This window comes from Myxocyprinus asiaticus, chromosome 2 (assembly GCF_019703515.2).
Source record: "Myxocyprinus asiaticus isolate MX2 ecotype Aquarium Trade chromosome 2, UBuf_Myxa_2, whole genome shotgun sequence".
Lineage (NCBI taxonomy): Eukaryota > Metazoa > Chordata > Actinopteri > Cypriniformes > Catostomidae > Myxocyprinus > Myxocyprinus asiaticus.
This window is the reverse complement of record NC_059345.1, coordinates 39,844,654-39,870,324: the sequence shown is the minus strand read 5'-3', so window position 1 is coordinate 39,870,324 and position 25,671 is coordinate 39,844,654. Positions and strand designations below refer to the sequence as shown.

Sequence of the window (25,671 nt, the reverse complement as noted above, 5' to 3'; positions counted from 1 at the left end):
CATGGTCCAAATCACTGAGATCAACTTTTTTCCCCATTTTGATGGTTGATGTGAACATTAACTGAAGCTCCTGACCCGTATCTGCATGATTTTATGCACTGCACTGCTGCCACATGATTGGCTGATTAAATAATTGCATGGATGATTGTTGGTGCCAGACGGGCTGGTTTGAGGTAGTCTTAATCTATGACTGAATGTGCTACGATGTAACTCTAGTGTGGCATGCAGGGGATAAGAGGCATCCATACTACTTGTAAGTCATATTCCAAGTCTTACGAAGATTTACATATGATAGATTTTGGTGGAAAACAACTCTAAATTTACAGTGAACAAACTGGTATTCACTTGAGGACTTGCATTGTTTAGAGCAAAAATGATATTTTGCCTCCTTCAAGCTTGAAATCACTATCCACTTCCATTGTTTTGAATAGAGGGACCAAGACAGTTCTTTAAAATTTCCCATTTGTGTTATACAGAAGAAAGAGAGTCATATTGGTTTGGAACAACATGGGGGTGAGTAAAAGATGACAGAATTTTCATTTTTGAGTGTACTACTCATTTAAAGTGTTTAAAACTGTGCCCCTGTAGAACTCTGTGGCTCCTGTCATTGCTTCAAAGACTCTACCTCTGGTGCTGAGAGCTGCCACACCCACCTCACCTATCATCATGACACCAGCACCCACTATCACCGTGGTTACAACCCTCAGCAACACTCTCCTAGCGAGCCCTCCTAACTCGGATCCTCAAAACTCACCAGTAAACTTCCAACCTGTCATCCAAGCGACCAATCAGGGAGCAGAGCCAGTACGAGCCATACCCAATAGCTCTGTTCTTGTAAGTTCCCAAAGCTGTTTTAAATTTCTTGTTATACAACAATATGAGTTTTGTTTTCTCATCTCCCTCTTGTTTTGCACACTGCATGTGAGATGGGAGGCAATATTAGTCTCTCAGATTTATTTAAGGAATCATTTAGATCCCAAGAGCTCAGGGTTGGTTCTTTATGATTTAAAACAAAATCGTTCTATTACCATCTGCCTGCATTTCTTCTGTTCAAGCTTCTCAAGCTTCTGTACTACTCTAGCTTACTCTTGGAACTTACTCTCTCGAACTTGGCAGTGTGATACTGCAGATATGGTTGGCTCTTGTATGACAAATTGCTTTTGATGTTCCTAATTTTAAGTCCTTTTAAATAAAAGTTTCTGCTATTGCAAATGACTAAATGTAATCTGACATTATTTGTCACACAGTATGAATGGATAAGTATGTTACAGTAATTATTTGTTGTAGTATGTATGTTGGAAGGGTTAGTAAAGTAAGGGTGTCTCTATGCACAAATAAACAGGCGGTCTTGTCACAGGTTCAAGCTGCCTCCCAACCAATCAAAGTTCCTCAGTTTGTTCCACCCACCAGACAGACAACTCGGCCAGCCACTCTACTGCAGGTTTGTTTCCATGGAAACTCTTCACACCCTAATGCCTGGCTGGACTAGTGAAAAGCCCTCACTGCTGAGTGTTATTGTGCGTCTACTGTATGTGTTTTTTAAACAGCAGCTGTTATTTTTCTGTGCAGTGGTTTTGCTTCTTGCTCTGCCTGGATTTATTGCTTTGGTTTTCATTTTTGTTTGCTTGTACAGTGGTGACATTTGCACTCCCTGCTTTGGCTCTTGCTCTTGACCCTAAACTGATCCCTAACCGTGATTTCTTTTTGAAATTATTCTGTGCTCTTTTATTTTGTGTGGTGTATGTTGTGTGTGTGTGTGCATATACGCTAATAAAATAACAGCATTAAAGGCTCTCTGTGAAGGTTTGGGATAGAAACTGATGCAGGTATAATTTTGTTGAAGGCTGAAATTTGTGGCTGTGCTGCTGCTGAATCTACAGCTCCATAGCAAAACAATTTTATATTTTAGCTGAGTTGCAAACTCACAGTCTGAATATAATGTGGCTAGAGAGAAAGGTAAGGTGTCGCAGAATAATAAATACACAATAAGTAGACAACTTTCGTTTGCATTGGAGCAGAGCTGGTATTAGTGGTTTTGTTGAATAGTTGTGTAGAAAATTATTTGTGTAGTAGTGAAGGCTAGATACTGCTCTGAGGCCAATTTTTAGAATTTTTTTTTTAATTGCCATGCCAACATTAGCAGTGGCCACAGCACAAAAAATTATAAATTGTATTTTTAGCAATGTATTTTTATGTGTCAGAAAATACATTTATATATTTAAGATTAAATGTTAAGTTTTCCTTGTAAAATAAAAATAGCAATTTTCCGATGCATTGCAAACTTCATTTAAATGATCTCTATTCTTAATTTCCAAGATCTGTCTTTTTTACTATATCCGCAACTCTCTACTAAGTGAGGAAATCACTCGCATATGAGACCAAGTGATTAAGTATATTGGCTAAGTTCAGCATCCTTTCATTTCCATTTATGCATATGGCAGACACTTTTTAACAAAAGTAACAGTGCACTTATCACAGGGACAATCCCCCCGAAGCAACCTGGAGTTAAGTACCTTACTCACAGACACAATGGTGGTGGCTGTGGGGATTGAACCGGCAACCTTCTGCTTACCAGTTTTGTGCTTTACTACGCCACCACAACTCCACTGTCTCTTTTAAAATCCTTAAAAACATTTAATTTTAATCACAAATAGCACAGATGAGGTAAAGAAGCCATTTGAGTCCTCTCTCGTTAATATGCATTCATTTACAGATGCTCTTTACAGAACTGCTGGTTTTCTTAAAGAAACAGTACAGATTGTTAGCACGTGTTCTACAAATCAGTGTAAATACTTGGAAATAGTATACATTATGCGTTAAACAATAAACATGTAACAAAATATAATACATGCAATATAATGTTATATTTATTGATGGATTACATGCATTTGTACATTCTTAAAAAGCTAAAATGTGACCAAAATGATGAAAAACAAATCAAATATAATTTGTAACATTTATATTTTCATAATGTACCTAGGAAGAAGGTCCCCTGTATGATTAACAGCATTAACTGGGAGATAATTTCTTTCATATGTTAGCAAAAGGGACATTTTAACTGAAATATACCCATATGAATCGAATCGAATTGAGAGCTTGTGATTTGGAATCGAATCGGGAAATCAATACCCATCCTATGCAATAATGGAATACGCATCTATAATTGTTCTCTATGAAATGCACTTTTGCTGGAAAATGTTGGTATATGGTAAAGCATTACCTCTGGCTAGAAATTGTTACCTTGGTGATGTACTAACTCAGCAGAATTTACAAGAACGATCACAGAAATCCAAATGTTTAAGTTTGCAAGACATAAAAACCTGTATATGGTGAGTTAGACTGCTGAGTTGGGCATTTTCGGATGCCTTTATGCTTCAGTCCTCTTTAAAGGAATAGTTCACCCAAAAATGAAAATTCTCTCATCATTTACTTGCATCATGCTATCCCAGATGTGTATGACTTTCTTTCTTCAGCTGAACACAAATGAAGATTTTTCAGTGTAGGCCCATATAATGCAAGTGAATGGTGGTCAGAACTTTGACGGTCCAAAAGGCACATAAAGTCAGCATAAAAGTAATCCAGTGGTTAAATCCATATCTTCTGAAGCAAATGATAGGTGTGGGCAAGACACAGATCAGTATTTAAGGATGGTTTTACTATAAATTTCCTTTTTCACTTACACATTCTTCTTCTTTTGTATTTGGCGATTCGCATTCTTCTTGCCTGTTGCCACCTACTGGGCAGGGAGGAGAAATTATAGTAAAAAATAACTTCATATTTGATCTTTTTCACAAACACATCTAGCATATCACTTCTGAAGATATAGATTTATCCACTGGAGTCGTATGGATTACTTTTGTGCTGCCTTTATGTGCTTTTTGAACCTTCAAAGTTCTGGCCACCATTTACATGCATTCTATGGACCTACAGCTTAGCATAAAAAATCTACGTTTGTGTTCAGCAGAAGAAAGTCATACACATCTTGGATAGCATGTGGGTGAGTAAATGGTAAGAGAATTTAGTAACACTATTTTAATGTGTCCTTGTTACACATATTACATATACTTACTATAGTAATAACAGTCAATTATGCATAATTACAAGCAACTAACCCTAAACCAAACCCATACCCTAAACCTATAGTAAGTACATGTTGTTAATAAGTAATAATCAGTAATTACTTTTGTAATTACTGATTATTACACTGTAACAAGGACACATTAAAATAAAGTGTAAGCGAGAATTTTCATCTAATTTGATGAACTATCACTTTAAGCCTAGGATATGCTTTTTTCACCTGCCGTTACATTTTGCACAGGGTCAAGTGTTCTAGCCTTTCAAAGGATATGCCATTGCCTGTATTGACTGGTTCGTCGCATACATACAACGACGGATTTGTGACCTGACCTGATAAGTGCTGTCATGCATAGATGACGTGCACTGAAGTGCATTGCCCAAAAATTAGCTGCACGGCAACAGTCCATGCAGACACTGCTGTTGATGAAATTTTTGTCATGTACACTGTGCGCAAGAAAAGTAGTGGCAAGCGGAAAACATTAGCATACTTCGGCTTTAAACTTTTTCAGATTATTCCATAAATAATTCTCCTGTTTTTTCTTTGTTTTTGTATGAGCAGGTCAGGCCCAAACCTCCAACCTCTCTATCTCCAGCTGCTGGTCAGGTGTCTGTACAGACCCTGCAGTCACCAGTGTTACTGAGCACTGCCCTCCCTTCCTCTGGTCACATCCAGCAGATGCGTATCCTTAATGGCCTGCCCTGCCCCAACATCTCAAACAGCACAGGCATTCTGATCTCTCCCTCTACACACACACAACCATCTGCCCAGACACACATGCAGAAGTTACCTTACAACAGCCCAAGCTCTGACAACATGGTGAGGGTAATTCACTTATGCAGTTTGTTAAACATTCATCAGTTCATATTAACATGTCTTTTGTTTTGTTTCAGACATCTGTTGTGGAATATGGGACAGAGCCAAAGACTTCATTGCTCATCTCTCCAGATACACATACGCACACTTCACCTCCACTGTCCTTAGATACACAATCCTCACCTGCCCCCACAAACACACACACACCTTCTTCCAAACATCAGGAGAGCCCACGGGTAGGATAATGAATTTACTGTATGTTAACATCACATTTTATAATGAAGGTAATGATGATTATGGTGATGATGTTTATGATGACAGTCATTGTTTCTACAGAAACTGGCCTTCATGTTGTCTCTGGGACTGGTCACACGTGACTATTTTGAAGGTCAGTAGAATTAAATGTGTCCATATGTGTGTGTGCGTGTAAGTGCATGTGTATTGACTTTTCCTGCTTTGTTTGTATAGAGATTAAGAGCAGGCGTCAGGAGCGTAAGAGAAGAACAACAGCAAATCCAATATATAGTGGAGCCATGTTCGAACCAGAGGTAACAAACAAATACACACCAGATAAGAACAGCACAATACAAACAGCTTACAGATTGGACATTATTTGATTAAATCTGTTATGCCTGTGTGCGTTTCAGCGCAAGAAGTGCTCAGTGTCATATTTGAGTTCCATTAACCAGTCTAGCAGGAAGAGAAGTAAGTCCAGCCAATCACACCGTCTCTCTGTGCCCAAATTATGTCCCATACATGCAAATTTACAATCACAGATATCACACGTTTTTAGAAGAATATTTCAGCTCTGTAGGTCCATACAATGCAAGTGAATGGTGAACAGAACTTTTAAGCTCCAAAAATCACATAAATGCAGCATAAAAGTAATCAATAAGACTCCAGTGGTTTAATATATGTCTTCTAAAGTGTTGCAATTTCTTTGGGTGAGAAACAGATAAATATTTCAATACATTTTTACTATAAATCTCCACTTTTACTTTCAAGTGAAAGTGGAGATTTATAGTAAAAAAAGGACTTTGATCTGATATATTGATCTGTTTCTCATCCACACCTATCATATCACTTCTGAAGACATGGATTTAACCACTGGAGTCTTATGGATTACTTTTATGCTACCTTTATGTGATTTTTGGAGCTTGAAGGGTCTGGTCACCATTCACTTGCATTGTATGGACCTACAGAGCTGAGATATTCTTCTAAAAATGTGTTCTGCAGAAGAAAGAAAGTCATAAACATCTGGGATGGCATGAGATTGAGTTAATTATAAGATAATTTTCATTTTGGGTGAACTATCCCTTTAAAAAAATAATTAAAACAGTAGTCACTGTTCTGTGCTTCACACCCAATATCCCTGATCACCCACAGCTTTTTTACACCTCTTAACCTAAACTGATCCACTCTGCTATAATCCCATCAGTCAGTCTCTCTCAGACAAGCACATTCTGCAGTAGTGACTGTTTGATTATGTAATGTGCTCAAAGGCACTCTGCTGTGGAGTGGCCATGAAGAGTGTGTGTGAGACAGGAAGAAATGACCCTATAGTGGGTTAAGTGGGATAATGACTGTCTTCAAGCTGCTGTAAAAGTGTATACATTAGTAAAGGTGTCAGAAAATGTTCTCAGTCTAATATATAGATCCACAATTAGGCTAGTTTTGCACATCTTAAAGGTGCTACAATACTGCATCATTAGTGCACCAATGGTACTTGTATCGGACAGACCACCTTACTACTCTGTCTCTTTCATAATTTCTATCATTTGAATAAAAAAACTCAAAATAAACATTGCAATTGACCAAAGATTGCCACTTTTCATTACAACCAATATTGCTAACAGAGGATGCAAACATCTCTGTCAGAAAGTGTAGTATAATTGTAATAATTTGATTTGAGGCCAGAATCAGAAGTACCAAAATCGTCATGCCTCTTACATTTAAAAGCTATGGTTGTTTAGATATTTGTTTGAAAGCTGGTCAGAAATCCTCCTTGTTCAGTTGTGTATGGCCATGTTTATTTAATGTCCTTGAGTGGCTACAGAAACTATTTCTGGTTAATTCGATTTTTAATAGAGTTTCACTAAACAATGATGTTGTTTAAATTGCTTTAGATGGTTACTTTTATAATATAACAGTACAAGTAGATACTTGCAGATGATGGACATCTACTTCTGCTGTTAATGCCCAGTACACAAATAAATGTGCTCTGTTGGTTTAAGACGCTGCACATTTACTTATAATGTCTTGCTTGGCTTAATATTTGACAGCATCTGTGTTATCCTTAGATGAAAATAACATCAATAAGCTTCCTGATGCCTGGATAAGCTTTTTTAATCTTTGCCCCCGATCCTTCTTTGTTTTTGGCATTTCTTATTCCCATCTGCCCAAATGTAATGCCTCCTGCCTTTATCAGCTCATCTAAGGCCAGTTTTTTGCAGAATGTGTGGTTACCCAGCATGTAAAGCTTCCTTTGTGATCTAACGTTGTTCTCTCCCTCCCAACCACCCTCACACCACCCCCACCCGCCTCCTTCCTGCTACTCTAGCCAATGAGGACAGCTTGTCAGAGGTATGTTACACCAATGTTTTGTCTTCCTTTTTCTTTTCTGTTTTGTTTTGTCCTTTGTTTCATCTCACCTAGGTCGCCTTTCTAAAAACGGCAGTATTGTGGAGTGGGGGCCCCTCCCCCCAACCACCAGCAGCCATCATTCTGCCTCCCCAGAACTACAGCAGCCCACCGCGGGCAGCCCATTCTCCCCTGCCCTCTCACTCACCCTTCCATCACATTCACCCACACCCAGCCCCAGCTCAGCAGGGGATGTAAGTAGCTGATATAGTCCACTACAGTTCCTGAGACACTATTTAGGCTTCCCTCTACTATTGTTCATCATGCTTACCGGTGCCATCTAGTGGAGGTAAATTAAGAGTCTCAAGGAACTGAGGAGCATTTATCATTAGAAATTAATTGCTTTTCACTCTCATAATTCATTTCATTTTTTCCCCATGCTGTATCATGTTTCACTTTTGTCATTGGTCTTACAAAGCAGGCAATCTTCATAGATATTTATATTGCTTAACTACGGAGCCCCTTAGAGGACAGGGTGGGAATTTTTTTTCTGAAATAGTTTCCCCTGGCAATAATTTGTGTTCCCTATTGCGAGGGAATGCAAACTATTGCGAGGGCATGCAAAACTTATTGGGAGGGAATGCAAAATATTGCGAGGGCACACAAAAGTATTCCAGAAAAAAAAAAAATCCTGCCCTGTCTTCTAAGGGGCTCAGTACTTAACAGACTGTTAATATTATCATATTTTTATTATTATTTGAGCAAAATCTGATACCTCTAATGAAATGTAAGGCAAAGAAGCAGCTTACTAGCTCCATTTAGCGTGAAAGGTTTTTGGTAAATCAGTATTTAGCTGCTGGTGTTGTGATTGGTAAATATAGATGCAGTGGACAGCTTCTTGTGTGTGATACTTGCTCACATGTGTATGACCTAGACTGCCTGGACCCACCCTATAATTCTGTCCCTAAGGACATGTGAATCTGGCCTAAATGCCAAAACCAGGTAAATGCCCATGAGCCGAAGGCCAAGTCCACACTAATCCATTAAATTTGGTCGTTTTCAGTTTCCTAACGTCATTGTTTTTCAAAATATGTGGGTATTGAGAGCTTTCTCGAAAGTCTTCATTTTAGTAAATGGGAAGTGTACATGTAGATAAATCAGTATGTTTTCAAATAAAAATGTGCTGTCAGTCGATTAATTTTTTTCAATTGTGATTAATCACGTAATGTTTTGTAGTTAATCACAATTAATCAGATTTTGAAAGTGCTGAAATTTGACTATATATACACACTTATTTTCTTGTCAGAATGCATTTATTTCCATCTTAGGAAAGAAAACAAAACAATATGCATCAATATAATGCTTTATTAACATTTTCCAAACAGAGCCTTCCACAAGAAATGCACTAAAATAGCACCAATTCGAGTAACATTAAACATTTCCCAAAATCAAAGTGGAAGTTCGACTGATTGAAAGAACTAGTTTCCACATAGGTTGCATATTCATTGCAACAGACATTAAATCTCTTAAACTCTCATCCTCCACAATATTGATCTTCCGGTAGACTGTGGCCATCTGCTTTGTTAAAGCAATCTTGAAGCTGCATTCATGATTCACGTCAGAGCGTCAACGCCGGCATCAAGCTTTGAACTCTCCATATAAAGCGCTTCCAGACAAAAATGTCTCATTCTGCGTTTGGTGATAGTTAAGACTTGACTTGCTTCTGTGGTAATTAAAATGTGCCTTATAAGTCCCACCTGGGCTTGTTTTGTACATCATACAGTGCTAAGAGCTCCTTTCTTCATCATTTTATCACTGACAGGGAAGCACTGTCAGAGATTCTTTTATTTACTGAGATAATAACCTCCACGGCTCTATCATAGGAGAGTATTAGGACAGTACCGCCCATAGATTGGGACTGCCGCGTTATGTTATTTTATGCTAAGCTTGTAGGCTCATCTTGGTAGAAGGGCTCTGGCGCTGTGTCTGTTTGTGAAGCGTGCGTCAGTGTAATGACTCTGGGTGGACAGATTAAGTTTTCGCCCTTCACACAAGTGTTTATGCCGTATTAACGGTAAATGCATTAATCGCGATTAAGAAAATTAGCATGCCTTAATGCGTTCATTCTGACAGCTCTAATAAAAATAGATTAGTGTGGATGTGGCCCAAGATTTTACTGTCGCCTAAAGCAGGAAGGGATTGATGTGGTGCTACAGAAATGTAAAGTACTTCGCTAAACCTTACCTACAGTCATTAGCAAAAACATAACTCCCTAATATACAAGAGGGCAAATACACAGAAAACCAGAAATCTTCATCAAGACTGCTCGAGACTTTGTAAGTTTAGTTTGCCTCTTTTCTCTACTTAATTTGATTTAACCTTTGTCCATTCATTATGAGTGTTCGTGTTTTTCACTTTGAATGCAAACTGTGAATAGAAGTGTATTTCATTACACATGTTTTTTTAGATTCTGCAGAAGGAAGATTCTATTGAGTGGCCAGGGACACTCGCTATTGTCCATTCTTACATCTCTTATAAAGCAGGTGAGTAGTTTCATCATACAGCATTCTTACATATAACAGGGCAGCTGCATTGACACATACAAATATGAGACTCATATACACTCACTGAGCTCTTTATTAGTAACACTATGGTCCTAATAAAGTGCCCAACATGGTCTTCTGCTGTTGTAGCCCATCCATGTTGTGCATTCTGAGATGCTATTCTGCTCAATACAACTGTAAAGAGTGGTTATCTGAGTTACCATAGCCTTTCTGTCAGCTCAAACCAGTCTGGCATTCTCCGTTGACCTCTCTCATCAACAAGGCATTTCTGTCTGCAGAACTGCTGTTCACTGGATGTTTTTTGTTTTTGGCACCATTCAGAGTAAGTTCTAGAGACTGTTGTGTGTAAAAAAAAAATCCCAGGAGATCAGCAGTTACAGAAATACTCAAACCAGCCCATCTGGCACCAACAATCATGCCACGGTCCAAATCACTGAGATCACATTTTTTACCCATTCTGATGGTTGATGTAAACATTAACTGAAGCTCCTGACCCGTATCTGCATGATTTTATTCATTGCACTGCTGCCACATGATTGGCTGATTAGATAATTGCATGAATAAGTAGGTGTACAGGTGTTTCTAATAAAGTGCTCAGTGAGTGCATATCTGATGATTGATATACCCAGTGGTAAAATAGATTTAGATGGGAGTGATGCTCTACAATAAAACAAAACAGAATATCAAAACACAAAGTGTGATTCATTAAGTTTGAGCCTCTTATTAAATGCCCCTGTAAACCTCTGAACCTTTACTAACTTTCCAAGAACTGTTGATATTTACACATACACTCATTTCTCTGAAGCGAAAGAAGAAGAGAAAGATCGTCTGAGGAGATGGAGCACAGAGCTGCGGCATGAGAGAGAGACACTGGAGCAGAAAGTCGGACAGCTCAGCCACTCTATAACGGTGAGAGAACAGTTCAGCTCATATTCTGTTATTAGTACAGCGAGTGATCCAGTCTTGTGCTTCTCTTTATCGCATAACGTTGATAAATTGTTATTGACAAAGTTATTCTCATTACATCTGGAATACATCACTGTGACACATTAGGAAAAAAAAGGCCTGAATTCAGTAACTATAAACTAATGAGATTTGGGTTGTGAGTCAGCACTGTCTCCTCTGCCGGCACAGAGATGTATGGACAGCAAAAACGGCGTGATGGCCCAACAGAGGGAGATGGAGGTTTCACTGGAGAAAATTAGAAGGCTGGTCCATCTGATCAGAGGGATCCAGTTGTCCCCCCTCCCTTACCAGGCGCTCATCTCTCCTGTAGGCATGGCCAATGGAGATATGTCCCACAGTGGAGCTTCCAAACCCAGCAGCTCCTGTGCAGTCACTACAGACACAAACAATAACACGAATAACGGGACACGCTCCTCTGAAGCTATGGTGATAATTAGCACTCTTTCAAACATAAACGATCCCTTCAAACAAATCGCCACAAATAATAACACAATTAAGACCGATGCTACAAACGCAAAGAGCAACACTAGCAGTGAGGGCACTGAAGAGAGCACACATATAAAAAGCATGTCCAGAATCAGGAGTGAACCCACTAATGCAAACAGCATAGCCTTCAGCAATAACAGCAGCAACCAGGGGGTTCCCAGTACCAATGGAGCAGTGTCCGCAGGGGAGGAAAATATAAAGAAACATAGAAACAACAACAGTGACCTCAGCGTCATCCCACAGCCCCTCCTCGGCCGAATCGTACCCCTTACGGGAGTGACGGAGGGGGTAAAATAGCATCAGCTACCCCATCACAGTTGGTGCCCAAAGTGTGCCAGTTAACAGTATTGTTGTTTTGTGTTTTTGTTTCATCTCTTATATCTTTGAGGGAAAGAAAATCCATAGTGCCATTTACTACATGCAGGAAGGAGGTTCCTAAAGTACCAGCAATGTGTATGCTAATGTGTGCACACTGAAATATTTCTACAAAGAATAATGATATAGAAAATAAAAGAGTAATAAAATCTAAAGATATCACACCATTGTGTGCCTGATACTGTTGCCATAGCACCTCTGAAAGGGAAAGCTTCTGAAGGATTGGATGCAGGTCTTGTTCCTGCAGCCCTCTGGTAGTTGAGTAGCGCAGCTTCCTATCAGGTCCTGTAGCTCTGATCTAAGACATAAGATATGGAGATATGAAGAGTTCAGTCAGTTTTGTCTGTGAAATACAACCAAGGTGCAGTTGTTTTGTCTAGTTTTGAGTTATTGTGTCTAATTCTTGGGCATCAGAGCGTAACGTGAAGCGCAAAACAGGTTATCACACACTAACAGAAATACAGGTCTTCCAGGCGTTCCGCTGGAGAATTCACTGCTGTCATTAGCATTTGTCTAATTCTTGGCTTCTTAAAAGCTGAAACATTTCTGTAAATATGTTTTGGTATTTTTACACACATTATTTATAGTTTTTTTCTTACAAAAATATTCATTAGTTCTGTTCTGCCAAATTTTTAATGCCACAGGGAACTGTTATTTTATGTTATTCTTATAACATTAAATAGATATTTAAGAGTAGTAGAATAGTATTTGTAGTGTCGGTCCTGAAGTGTTTGTGAGGTCAATTATAACCATGCCTTATCTACTAAACAGTGGTGATTTAATGAGAGTGCAGTTCCGTCTAAGTCACGGATGATTTTTAACAGAAGGGATGATGATTTGAGATTTGCTGATCTCACATCATTCGTGGTCCATGGAAGTCCATATCCACATCGAGAGGACTTTTTATCACCAGAGTGTAGCAGAGGTTTCATGCCTTGTTCAAGAACTTTGATTCCTTAAAACGATGAAAAATATGAAGTTTCTTTTTAGACTTGCACACATGCCGTCAAAAAAAAAAAAAAAAAAAAAAAAATCCCATAAAACCAGTGTGCCAGTAATGTTATGCTTATGGGCCAAAATAAGGGCTTCTGTTCTGTATCATTTCAGTGTCGTCTTACTAGGTGGTAACACTGTTCTGTAAACCTACCCTAAAGCACAACACAATGGGGCATAAGTGCTATGCCTAGGGCCACAAGTTTACCATTGTCTCCACCACTAAGGGGCTTCTGTTATCATAACATTATTATTTATATTTTGCATTACTCTAACCATATCAGAGCTCTTGATGCTCTCTCACCACTGTATTTCAGACAGTGTGTAACAAGCACAGACTTAACACACCAGACCATCTCTAACATAAATGGCTGCCTCAGAAACAGCCATGGTAGGTTGAAAACTGTATCATGTACCAAAATGACACTTCTATTGTGAAAGCACACGAAATAGTCCAGAAACCCAGTGGTGTCAAACACACTGGGGATGCATTACTGTTGATAGAAGACAGAATTATATACAGTGTTTATATCTTCATTTCAGGTTTGTGAGTTGTGTACATGTACGTGTTCTCAATGCTGAACATGCAGTTCTAGCCTGCAGTAGCCTCTGTGTATTGGTTGCCTTAAGTTCTATAGAATATGTTAGGCTGTTTCATTTTAGTGTTATGACTTGTCAGTGTCTTAGAACCAGTTGTCAGCACAATGAGGGAGTTTTTTCCCCTTTAGGAATTAGAACCTACTTTGTTATCTGATCATTCTGGTTGTGGATGTGAGGACAGTGCCTGCACTGCCACTAGTGAATCTAACCACTACACATAACTACATAAGAACTCTTAAGTGCTCACCTCTTATAACAAAACACAAAACAAATTGGTATATTAATTTACCTTTTTTTTTAAAAATATATATATATATATATATATATATATATATATATATATATATATAATATAAAAGAAGAATTTATTTTTAGTTAAATGATTCTATCCCAGCCTGATTATCTGGGCATCTGCCCCTCAGTTTACGTTGCATCAGAATTTTCAAATGCACTTTCAAAAGGATACGATATTTCAATAGAATTACAGAATTATTCACACATTCATCTGATAAAAACTTTTTACATTTCTATCACACTTGTGGAAATTCCAAAGCAACATCTAGAGAAGTATTTCTTGTTTAGTGGTATTCTGGTTATCTAGTGCATTAAAAAGAAAGAGCCCTTTCAAAAATGCTCATCAGCTGTGACATTTGCAAATGTCATCTCCCGTTCTCCTAGGGCCAAGAATCCTAAGGCCAGATGTGGCTAATAGGACTGACAGTGGTTCAGTGACAGATGTTCTCTGTGTGTGAAATCTGATTTCTCAGATGTTATAGTGTTTACTGAGAGCTCAGGCTTTTGTTCATGTTGTCAAGATAAGCATGATAAGGCTAATGATCAACATCATGCTGTTACCTCATTCAGGTTGATAAACCCCTAAAATCAAGGATAAATTGTGTGTTCTAAACTATAAATTAAGAACACAATTTACATGAATTTGTTGTAAAAAAGTGTCTAGATTCTTTCATAATAGTTTTTTAAAAGGATGTGTATTGCTCTTTTGTTCTGTTCACTGTTTTACACTTTGTTTGTTTTATTTGTTGATCTTGTGTGTTGCCTGATATCTGTTTACCTTTTCTCATAGAATCTATGTGTAAGTTATTTGAATATATAACTTCATGAATTTCATTCTGTTGAGGAGGTTGGATAATACTGGAGCATTTGATCAATTTGTATTTATTTATTTTTACCATTTTTGCTAAATAAAATTGTAAATTGTTTAATTTCATGGTTTCATTTCTGTTTTGGTTAGAACATCATCTGAGTGAAGAGACAATCGGATGTTTTCATTGTCAAACTACTATACATTTAACCGCCTGAGACCTGAGCGTGACTGCTGTGTGCATTTTCCATTTCCCTTTTTGATTTGTAACTAGTAGCACTTAATAAACATGCAAAAAACAAAACAAAAAAAATCTACAGCAAATAGTTTTCCTAAAAATGTATGGCAACATATGTGGACAGCGGGACTAAGTTTTTACATTTTAAATAATACCAAGCTATAGAAAGTCAGTTTTTTTTTTAATCAAATTGTTTATGTTTTACAGGAGTGTTGGTTATTCATGTTTTTGAGATGTTACAGACATTACATCATAACTTAGCATGATTAATTCTGATTCAAAGTAATGGCCAGCATCATCCAATCACTGCCAACCATGTTAAAATAAAATTATACATTAGAAATTCTGAATCTATGTACTGATTATCACTGTCCCATGTCTGCCAAACATTCTGAGTGGTCCAAACATCATCTGCAGCCTGAAACTGAACTTTTGATAGGAAGTTTGGATCAAATGCACTTAGAAAGCTGCATAGAAAGCTACAGGATGCTCCCTTGCTCCCTATTTAGTGAATGACTTCCAGTGTGCTGTCTGTCTGCACTGGTCTCAGAACAGTTTGAAATGCACCTTATTTTCATCCTAACTCCATATAAAGCCTCTGAAAGCAACATTTTTCAGCTTTTGGATGACCCCATTGTGATAATGCACAGTAAATATAGGATTTCTAAGGAAAAAATGTGCTGAGTAAACATTAGTGTACATTGTGTTCCGCAGCGTGACGTTTTGCAATAAATCACTCAAATTTTAAAAATGGCATATCGGATGAAACTAGAGACTCTAAACGTTTGACTCAAACAGATTTCAATGTAAAAAAAAAAAAAAAACATAATTAGGTTTCTTACCAGATGTAGTTTTGTTGGCGTTTCTCCCAAAGACAAACTCAGCTGTGATCGGTGCTATGTTGTTTTGTCACATGACTCCATGCGTTTAACCCTTTACTGACAGCCCAGATTCTCCTGAACTGAGATCAGTCGGTTTAAACAATTAAATTATGCGTTGCGTATAACGAAGCCAAAACAAAACATCCTTGCATGTGTACATGGGGTCGCACAAGGTTAAACACAACATGCAGATTCAAAAAATACTCATAACAAAGATAAGCGTTATAACAGATTGTACTGTAACATATTAAAACATTTTATTCTAATTACAAAGTGAATTTAGACTTATTCACTTGTTCACACTGCAGAATGTCAAAAGAAATAAAACTAGCTACTTTCCCTTGACATTTCATGCTCATAGAGACTGAAACTGGATCAAAAGATCAAAGATCAAAACAATACACAGATCTTCTGCCATGATGCACATCATTTGCCATTTTAGGCATGACGTATATTAATATTAATTCTAGACAAGCACAGCCTATCAGAATTAACCCAGCAATGAGAAATAAGCATAGGCCTACATGACTTCTCACACTTAAAATAAGTGGGGTACAAAACTAGCAACTACTGGTTTTATGAACAATGCAATGGAATGTTTGGGACACCAATTTGAAAACAGTCATTATTTTTGCTATTCTTTTTGGTGGTTCTAGTGGCACAGAAATTACACGCTGCACCTTTAAAAACACACAGCTACATTTAGCTGCTTTATGCTGCCTGCCATAAATACTCAAACATGCTGATTTGGAAATCCAGAAGGCACTTATTTGTTCTGTATTGTTATTCCTCTCTGAAAAGATAGTCATGTAAGATATGAGCACTACTGTAGTGAATACAGTGGTCAGATCTGCTAACTGCATTTACTGGTCACCACTGCATGGTTTTACTCCTTGTTAGTTTGTTTTTGAGTGCATGTCTCATCTGCAGCATACGTGATCGCTTGTCCATAGCCAGCAGGTGGCGCTGAAACTCCAGACGCACTTCACGCACCAGCTGCCCGAACGCAGCCTCCACTGCAGAAGTATCCTCTGCTACAGACAGCTCAAAGAAACTGCACCTGTATCACCACCACCAAACCAGTGAAACTACATTTTAATACACAAATCAAGATTTGCAATGCACATACAATGGCCTTTAAACCACAGTAATAACAAAAGTGTAGTTTCCAAGTAAAAAAGTTTGAGTCAGCTTGCATGTTTCATCCATATCCATGTTCTCATTGTACAATTAGGTTCAATGAGAGTAATAAAATCTGCTCTGATATTTGTCAGTTTGGTTAAAGAATGTGTGCAGTCATCAGAGATACAGTAGCAGAGTGTACTGACCTTAGATCTGAGGCCAAAGCCTGACCCTCATCTGTCCTTACCAAGCGCCCATACTCCATGTCGCATTTATTGGCTACAATGACTGTTGGAATACCTGGAAATCACACATTTTTTATTTTTATTTTTTTACTACCAAGGACTTTCCATTGACTTCTATATTTTCTATCCCCTAACTCTACACCTACTAAACCCTCACGGAAACTTTGCATTTTTACATGTTCATTAGGACTTCCATCATTTAGTACATTTATTAAAGGAATATTCCGAGTCCAATACAAGTTAAGCTCAATCAACAGCATTTGTGGCAAAATGTTGATTACCACAAAAAATCATTTCGACTCGTTCCTCCTTTTCTTAAAAAACAAAAGCAAAAATCGAGGTTACAGTGAGACACTTATAATGGAAGTGAATGGGGCCAATTTTGGAGGGTTTAAAGGCAGAAATGTGAAGCTTATAATTTTATAAAAATACTTACATTAATTCTTCTGTTAAAGCACATGTATTATTTGAGTTGAAAAGTTGTTTAAATAATTTTTACAGTCATTTTAGGGTTTACAGCGTTATGTTGTCATGGCAACGAAGTTGTAAAATTGGCTATAACTTTACACAGAAAAGATTAGTAAGTGATTTTATCACACTGAAATCATTTTAACACGCATATCGTTTATGTCTTGTGTCTATACTTTTGAAACAGTGAGTATTTTAATGTTTACGTATTGGCTCCATTCACTTCCATTCTAAGTGCCTCACTGTAACCCAAATTTGTACTTTTTTTTAAATTTTTTTTTTTAAAGGAGGAATGAGTTGAAATACAATTTTGTGTTAATTAACATTATGCCACAAATGCTGTCGATTGAGCTTAACTTGTATTGAACCTGGAATATTTTACATTTTGGCTGATCCCCACAATGTAGGCAAAAGCTGACCACTCCACAAACACACACACACACACACACACACACACACACACACACACTAAATGACTAAATGAAGGCTGTAGTACTGAAGGAGAACAGACTACCATTAAAATGACAGCACCTGGTGATGGATGGCATCATAAAAGACTACAGAATTGTGATGGACTCTCACTCTTTTATATCACTTTCAATGTATCTTCCTATCTCGGATTTACAAACTCGCAGTCACTGACTGCCGTGTACTATATTAAGAAAGTCATGAGTTCATGCCTGAGGTGAAACCTCTGAACTGAGACCTATTAAGACAGGGGTGTCCATTTGAGGCCCTCCGACTGCTCTGATGTGGCCCGTGAGAGATTTTAGAACAGAATTAGGGAGAAAAAACACATCCTACAAATTGGACAGGATGCTCCACTAGACGTCCAACAACAAACTAGTAGGTTTAATATTTTTAGCTGTGGTGATTTTAAAGTGATGAACTAAAGATGCCACTATTTGTAATGTTTAAGCGTGCTGACCGCGCACAGTGCATTTGAATGCTATCAGCGAATAAACTTTGAAAAGTTGCATCTTAAATCATCCTCATTATTTAAAGCATTGCTTCTGTACAAATTCACCACATTCAACAATAAATGTCAATTTTAGTCATGATCGGACTTTAAATTGCCTGCTGTAAGCAATGTTCCCATTATTATGGACAGTCCACAGGTTTATTTGTAAAGTGTTGTGGACAGTATTTAGAGTCTGTTGCCAATTCTTTATGTTGGGGTGTCTGACAGAACAATGGATTGCTTTAATAAAGTGATGCAGAAGAAAAAAACTGTTTAATGCCGTGAACTACATGCTGTGTGTATTTATCAGTTTTCTTATTATAGGGCTTCCCTTAGTGTCCACATATCCCCCAGAAATACATCCACTTAGACGTTTAGACAATTGTTATATGATATGCCTTTTTTGTGTCAGTACTGTTGCATAATAAGAAAATGTGCATAGAATTGTAAAACCGATTAACCGCAATTTTTTTTCTCAGACGGTAATCTGACCGTCAAAAACTCACACCACAACATTGTGTCCGGACCCATATTTGGTCCCCTTCAATGTACATACTAGAATCTACACCACTGATATTTTGTATAAGATGCATCACTGTTCCATTATGTGTTCTCTGTGAGTGAAATACCTTATCCTTTATTTACATGAAGGGCCTACACAAGCATACCATAGAGCACAAATTATGATTAAAACTTACATAATATTAAGTGTACAATATAAAGGTTATAGCAATATTCTAGCCCTTTTTTAAATTATTACAGGGATGCGGCCCGTGGTACCTTATTTTTTTCTGCATTTGGCTCCTGACTGAAAAAGTTTGGACACCCCAATATTAAGGCAAGGTGAGTCATACTGATGGTTAACATTACGATTTGCTCATTGGCGGGACCATACACATAAACATATCAGATACCAGAACAGTTTTACTAAACACAGTATTATTAGTACACTTCTGTAGTGATTATACACACCCACAATACGATTGGAGATCAGTCTTACCGAGTGTCTGTTTAATGTGGTCAATCAGTCTCTTAAGGCGCGACACTGCTTCAAAACTGCTACGATCCATGACGGAATACATAATTAGAAATCCGTCACCCCATTTAATGGAGCTTTCCAGAGAGGAAGTAGGTCCAAGGCACTCCTAAACATACACACACACATACAGCTCAGATTCCCACATTTGAACAGCTCTTCATTTCTTGCATGTGATGAAGTGAGTGAATGTGTGAGATGCAGGATGGCGAAGAACATCTAGAACATCTTTCACCGATGTGATTCTGACAGATGAGTTCCAGCCTGGAACGTACAGGACATGACTGAAATACCCCCAATTCATTCTGCCTCTCTAATACACTCACACAAATGGTAATGCCTCAGCCAGTGAATTAACATGTGCCGCTCTACTGTATAACATGATCAATGGCTGGCGGGCTGCTAAAGCCCCTCGACCAGCCTGAGATTCAGCACAACAGACATGAAAGGAATGGAATGGTTCAGAGTGTCCTGTGTCTCATCAGCCGTTTGACAGGGCAAGATCATCTCACTGTCTTTCTTTGTAATGGTGGATAAATATGCCTGTAAAACAGCAGCTGCACAGCAGCCCCTTAATTGGTAAGGGACAGAATACAACAAAGGAAGATCCCGTCAGATCTAATCTCAGGCATGCTGTACCTTATTAACAGTGTCTAAAATCTCCAGCTCAATCGGCTCTTTGTCCACCATTTTCTGACACCTGTAGGTGACCTCTAAGAGACACACACAAAAAATATATGGCATGTCATACAATGCAAATAAGAGCACAGAACTTGAAAGTGAAATTACAGTGTTAAAAAAATTACAGCAACATTTTGCATGGTTGTCAGCTTTACAATGATTGAGGAGATATGCTGAGTCAATACAGAGAATCAGTTTATGCATTTAAAGGGTTAGTTCACCCAAAAATGAAAAATATCTCATTATTTACTCACCCTCATGCTATCCCAGATGTTTATGACTTTCTTTCTTCTTCAAACACAAATGAAGATTTTTAGAAGAATATCTCAACTTTGTAGGTACATACAATGCAAGTGAATGATGGGCAGAACTTTGAAGTCCAAAACGCACATAAAGGAAACATAAAAGTAATCAGTACGACTCCAGTGGTTAAATTAATGTCTTCTAAATTGACTTGATAGGTGTGGGTGAGAAACAGATCAATATTTAAGTGCTTTTTTTACTTAAATTTTCTCTTTCATTTTCACAACCTTCCTCTTTTGTTTTTGGTGATTCACATTCTTTGTGCGTATCGCCACCTACTAGCAGGGAGGATAATTTATAGTAAAAAAGGACTTAAATATTGATCTGTTTCTCACCCACACTTATCATATCTCTTCTAAAGACATGGATTAAACCACTAGAGTCTTATGGATTACTTTTATGCTGCCTTTATGTGCTTTTTGTAGCTTTAAAATGTTTGTTCCCATTCACTTGCATTGACATACAGAGCTGAAATATTCTTCTAAAAATCTTCATTTATGTTCTGCAGAAGAAAGAATGTCATACACTTTTGGGATGGCATGAGGGTGAGTAAATGATGAGAGAATTTTCATTCTTGGGTGAACTATCCCTTTAATTGCGTTAACACTTTTGGGTGATTCTTACGAAACCTGTCAAGAAAAAGTTACATATAACCACAAATCATTCAAACAAATATGAAAATGTTTCATCACTTACGGCCATTAAGAGCTTTTGCAGTGTGACATTATTTTCTGAACACTAAAGCACATTTTACCCATCCAATTCTCATTACCGTAACACGTCCGGATGTTTAACTTTTACTGTTTTCATTGTTTTCAATTATTATTGTCATTACCATAACACTGTACTGTCATAAGACTACATTAAACAAGATTTTAAAAAACAAGATGATTCTTTTACATTAAAATCAGCGAACATGAAAAGCAATATGAGGAAGAACCACTCTGATGTATAAATACCTTAAAATGTAATTAATTCATTTTTTTTGCAGTAGTGAAAATCTATTTTTGTTTTGCATTGCGGTAATGATATTCGGGGGTAAAATGTGCATAACTGTCATGAAAGTTATTGTCACAATGTAATCTTAATTTTCTATTTGCAAAATATAATTTCTTATTTGTTTCTTTTGATTTCTGAGTAAAATGGGACCAGGATATTTTCTTGACAGGTTTCGTGAGAATCAACCTTGTGCTCTTTTACTTACCCCTTTTATGTTCATATTCTCCAATGAAACGTTTGGTAATGAATCTGACACACAGAGCTAGAGATGAACAGAAAAACAGAGTAAGTTAAAGTAATCTTCACTAAGTATTGTTAATAAAACCCAATATGGTTCATTGATGGCAGTGTTACCTGTCTTTCCACAGTTCTCTCTCCCCAGCACCACCAACTTCGCCCTCATCATCTTTCGTATGGATTCTGTCATGATCACTGTTGATAAAGTTCAAGACATGTGGACAGCATTACATCTGAATAATATTAACACCTTCCGAGGGATTCCGATGTCAAATAAATCGAATTACAATTTATAACCGATGATTTTTCTCAGTGTGCGTGCTTTCCCTTCGCGCTCAAGATGAATGCGGCATGGTCAACATGTCAAAGAATGAAACAAAAGTCCCCTAGTACTTACTTTGCTCCCGCAAGTTATTGCTAAACAAAACCGTCTGGCAAGATCCAGAAGCGCTTTGTTCTATGTCATGGTGTTCATGTCGAGAGACCCTTGAGAAGAGCAGTGATACAATGTCCATGCAGCTGACTCTGGTTCTCTCTCTCTCTCTCTCTCTCTTTAGAAAGTATATTAGAAGAAGCGCGCGCGCGCACTAAGGACAGGACGTCATTGTTCACCGCGGTCTCTCTTTTTATTCCACACATTCATCACAGGACTAAACTGCGAGACTCATTAAACAACCAGCTGATTTATCGCCTTTGACAACCGAGCCTCTGGAGCAGCACAGACAGACTCCATCTCACTGCCAACAAAACCATTAATTAACCCGGGCTAAAATTAAAAGCTTTGTATTTTTGCACTGGTATATACTCAGAAAAAGAACAACAGTGGCAACTAAACTCTGAATATGTCAGTTAAGAGTTTCTGAACAGAAGTGTTGGGTGTAATCTAATTACAAATTTATTAATTACTGTAACCTAACTACTTTTAAAGTACTGAAAGTAGTGTAGCGAATTACATTTCTAATTCTTGTAATCAGATTAGTTACTGACCTTTCAATTAAATTAGCCTAAATACTTTAAAGTACACTACTTGGGTTACACCACAGAATATTTAGCCGCAGACGGAGTAATTAAAATGAATGGGAGAAATTGGAACGCCCAATATGGCGATCACCATTCAGCTACAGACACTGCATGTCAGCTAACTCAAAAACAAGCTTGCCCATTAGCTGGATTAATATACCATTGTTATCAGATTTTACTGCTTATTTGAAATGTTATTTTATCATAATGTTGATCAACCATTTTGGAGATTTTGGTCTTTCCCCATTCAAGCCGATAGGAGCTGTACTTTATGCTGCTTGTTTACATTGAAAATAGCTGCCCGGGAGCGAGTGGACTGACTTTCCTTGTAAGGGACTTTGGTTACACATACAGTAATTCTACATAATAATATTATGTAGAATGCATTTAAAACATGAATTACATTAATATGAACATCTGTTTGCATTTCTGTGACATCTTAAGGGCGCGTACCACTTAACGAGTCAATGAAAGTGTAAATATAGACATTATTTTTGAATTAGTTGAGCAGAAAAACAAAAGCTTTCCTGTGAAAAGTGTTAGAAAGTAAATTAGATGTAATCAGTAATGTGATTACATTTTTTATGAAGTAATCATTAAAGCCAGTAATCTGATTACAATTTTAGAAAAGCAATTAGTCATTTGTAGTGAATTACTTTTTTTGAGTAGTCTCCCAAGATTGCTGAACAGAGAGGATAAGTTAATTGAATTCCCAGTTAACATTGTGAAAGAATATCAGTAAATAAATAATTTGCAAGAAATTTGCTTGGAATTGTCAGCTATTTAAAGGTACTTGAAGCAACTTTTGAAATAAAAGATATCCTTTGCATTAATGTTGTGATGATTTATTGATCCTTCATTTTGCAGAGCTATCATTTTTAACTAAAAATATCAAACTGAAGAAAATAAAACAGTTCCTCTCTCGTTCATCATGGTGTTCATTCCTGAAACTAAATAAAATCATACATAAAGTTCATAAGGACCATGAGAGAGTACAAATTATAAATTCAAAATCTTGCCATACAGGAAGACAACAGCATATTAGCAGAAAGCACCAGCATACTGCATCAGGAAATGATGACTCTATTATTCTGTCCTAACCGAAATGGTTTTGAATAAGTTCCTGTCTAACTCTCAAAGCCTCTGGGTCAACAGTGTCAGTGGGATCGACATCCTCTTCTGATTGGTCTGTGATCTCAGTCCTCTCAAAAGTCCAGGCATCAAGGCCAGACTGCAGGGAAATGTTATGTAGCACGCAGCAGGCCTGGATGATATGGGAGCATTTCTCTGGGGAGTATTGCAGGTAGCCCTTTGCCCCATCCAGGCACCGGAAACGTGTCTGAATGGCTCGGAATGTGCGGTCCACAATCTCATGTGTGGTCGTGTGGGCCAGGTTATAGCGGTAGTCAGCAGGGGACTCCGGACTTTGCATCGGAGTCATCAGCCACTTCTTTAGAGGGTAACGGTTATCGCCTGCACAAGAGAAAATATTTAAGGCTCACTAACACATTCAAATACTTCAGGACTATTCAGCAATGTTTTAAAAAAAAAAAAAAAAAAAAAAGAGAATGGATAACAAAACTAGGGGCCTCACCTAAAAGCCAGCCCTCGTGATTATCTTTCTCTTCAAAAAGCTTTGCCACACTGGATTGCTTAAAAACAGCTCTGTCTGTCAGATTGCCTGGCCAATGTGTCTCAGAGCTAAGCAGCAAGCCTCTGGCATCACATACTAACTGGCAGTTGATCGAGTGAAATCCCTTTTTATTTACATAGGAAGAGTCATCTGCATTGGGTGCTTTAATGGCTATATGTGCACAATCCACTACTCCCAAGATATTAGGAATTCCTGCCATTCTGTAAAACTCCTCTTTGGACTGCTGCTTGGTGGCCTCATCCCTGGTGAAGCCGATAAACTCGGGTGCTTTCTCAATCAGCGCTTTAGTGACATTAGAAACACAGCGACTCATGGAGGCCTGGCTGATGCCAATCGCATCTCCCATCTTGCTCTGGAAGGACCCGGTTGTGTAGAATCCCAGGGCAGCAAGTATCTGTACATCTGGCCTGATGGCTCGTGACCTCCGTGTGCGTCTCAACAAGCTGTCCTTCAACAGTTCCACCAGATAATAAATGAACTCACGTGGAAAACCAAACGTGGTCAGCAGAAACTCATCTGACACCGTTTCAATGTCAAATCGATCAAGTGTTTTGTGCCCACGACCATGCAGCAGTAAGTCGCAGTCAAGGATTGCAATAGAGAGTGCCATCCCACACGTCAGTCATTCAGGAGGACCTGTGGTCAAATCGCACATGTGAATGTCAGTAAAGGAAATGAAAAGTCATGTAATGTGATGTCAATAACAAAACCACAATACTACACTCAAATACATTAGGCTAGTTTTCAATGATACATATGAATCTATAAGCAGTAAATTACAGCAAAGTGTATTTGGGCCTCATTTTACTTATTTAACATAGGGCTGCTAGACACAATCCTGATAATATCTTGTTCACATCACATATTAAAGCAGCATTTAGAAAACATAACTGAAGTGAGCTGGTTACATGTGCTAGTATGGCGAGCTCACTGTAATATTTTAGACAAACCCGAACGCAAACAACCCTTGAAAGAAATGATGTTACATTGAAAAATTTATTTATATATTTATCTAGGCATAAAACTATTAAAAACGATCTGCTTTAATTTAAAATGCGTTATTCATTACCAGCACAGACAGTTTGTTTGTGTACGCCGACATTGAAATGTGACGTCACGTCGCAGTTTTCCTGTTCACGAGATGCACTTTCGACATTTAAATGAGATGATTTGGCATTAAATTTAGAGATAGCGCAATACGAATTAAAATACTTCATATTACAAAAATAAATAAAGCTCAATCATGATGTACTTAGGTAAAGCTATTAT

General features: G+C 37.8%; 3 protein-coding genes across 5 annotated transcripts in view; 1 reads left to right on the top strand and 2 right to left on the bottom strand.

Annotated features, from left to right (window-relative positions):
* The window catches only part of LOC127416706 (PHD finger protein 21A-like), a 35,969-nt gene extending 21,293 nt beyond the window's left edge, over nt 1-14,676 (top strand). For 2 of the 3 annotated variants that reach the window (XM_051656218.1, XM_051656214.1), the window contains 11 exons: nt 589-834; nt 1,358-1,441; nt 4,637-4,894; nt 4,969-5,127; nt 5,228-5,279; nt 5,360-5,439; nt 5,539-5,596; nt 7,452-7,474; nt 9,939-10,014; nt 10,841-10,944; nt 11,170-14,676. In XM_051656218.1, the coding sequence (XP_051512178.1) occupies nt 589-834; nt 1,358-1,441; nt 4,637-4,894; nt 4,969-5,127; nt 5,228-5,279; nt 5,360-5,439; nt 5,539-5,596; nt 7,452-7,474; nt 9,939-10,014; nt 10,841-10,944; nt 11,170-11,784 (1,755 nt within the window). In that variant the 3' untranslated portion in view covers nt 11,785-14,676. The remainder of the gene's footprint in view (nt 1-588; nt 835-1,357; nt 1,442-4,636; nt 4,895-4,968; nt 5,128-5,227; nt 5,280-5,359; nt 5,440-5,538; nt 5,597-7,451; nt 7,475-9,938; nt 10,015-10,840; nt 10,945-11,169) is intronic. The other variant, XM_051656219.1, reaches the window with a different exon arrangement.
* A 1,125-nt stretch (nt 14,677-15,801) lies between these two features.
* Nucleotides 15,802-22,254, bottom strand: LOC127411563 (ras-related and estrogen-regulated growth inhibitor-like). Its single transcript, XM_051647255.1, has 7 exons — nt 22,126-22,254; nt 21,846-21,923; nt 21,697-21,753; nt 20,148-20,221; nt 19,473-19,617; nt 17,005-17,098; nt 15,802-16,736 (listed from the first exon to the last, which is right to left on the bottom strand). Exons 1-7 carry the CDS (start codon nt 22,241-22,243, stop codon nt 16,547-16,549), a joined length of 756 nt encoding a protein of 251 aa, XP_051503215.1. The 5' UTR covers nt 22,244-22,254; the 3' UTR covers nt 15,802-16,546.
* A 1,308-nt stretch (nt 22,255-23,562) lies between these two features.
* On the bottom strand, nt 23,563-25,538 carry harbi1 (harbinger transposase derived 1). Its single transcript, XM_051724105.1, has 3 exons — nt 25,472-25,538; nt 24,343-25,038; nt 23,563-24,221 (listed from the first exon to the last, which is right to left on the bottom strand). The coding sequence occupies exons 2-3, from the start codon at nt 25,010-25,012 to the stop codon at nt 23,845-23,847; spliced, it is 1,047 nt and encodes a 348-aa protein (XP_051580065.1). The 5' UTR covers nt 25,013-25,038; nt 25,472-25,538; the 3' UTR covers nt 23,563-23,844.
* Nucleotides 25,539-25,671: the final 133 nt, after the last annotated feature.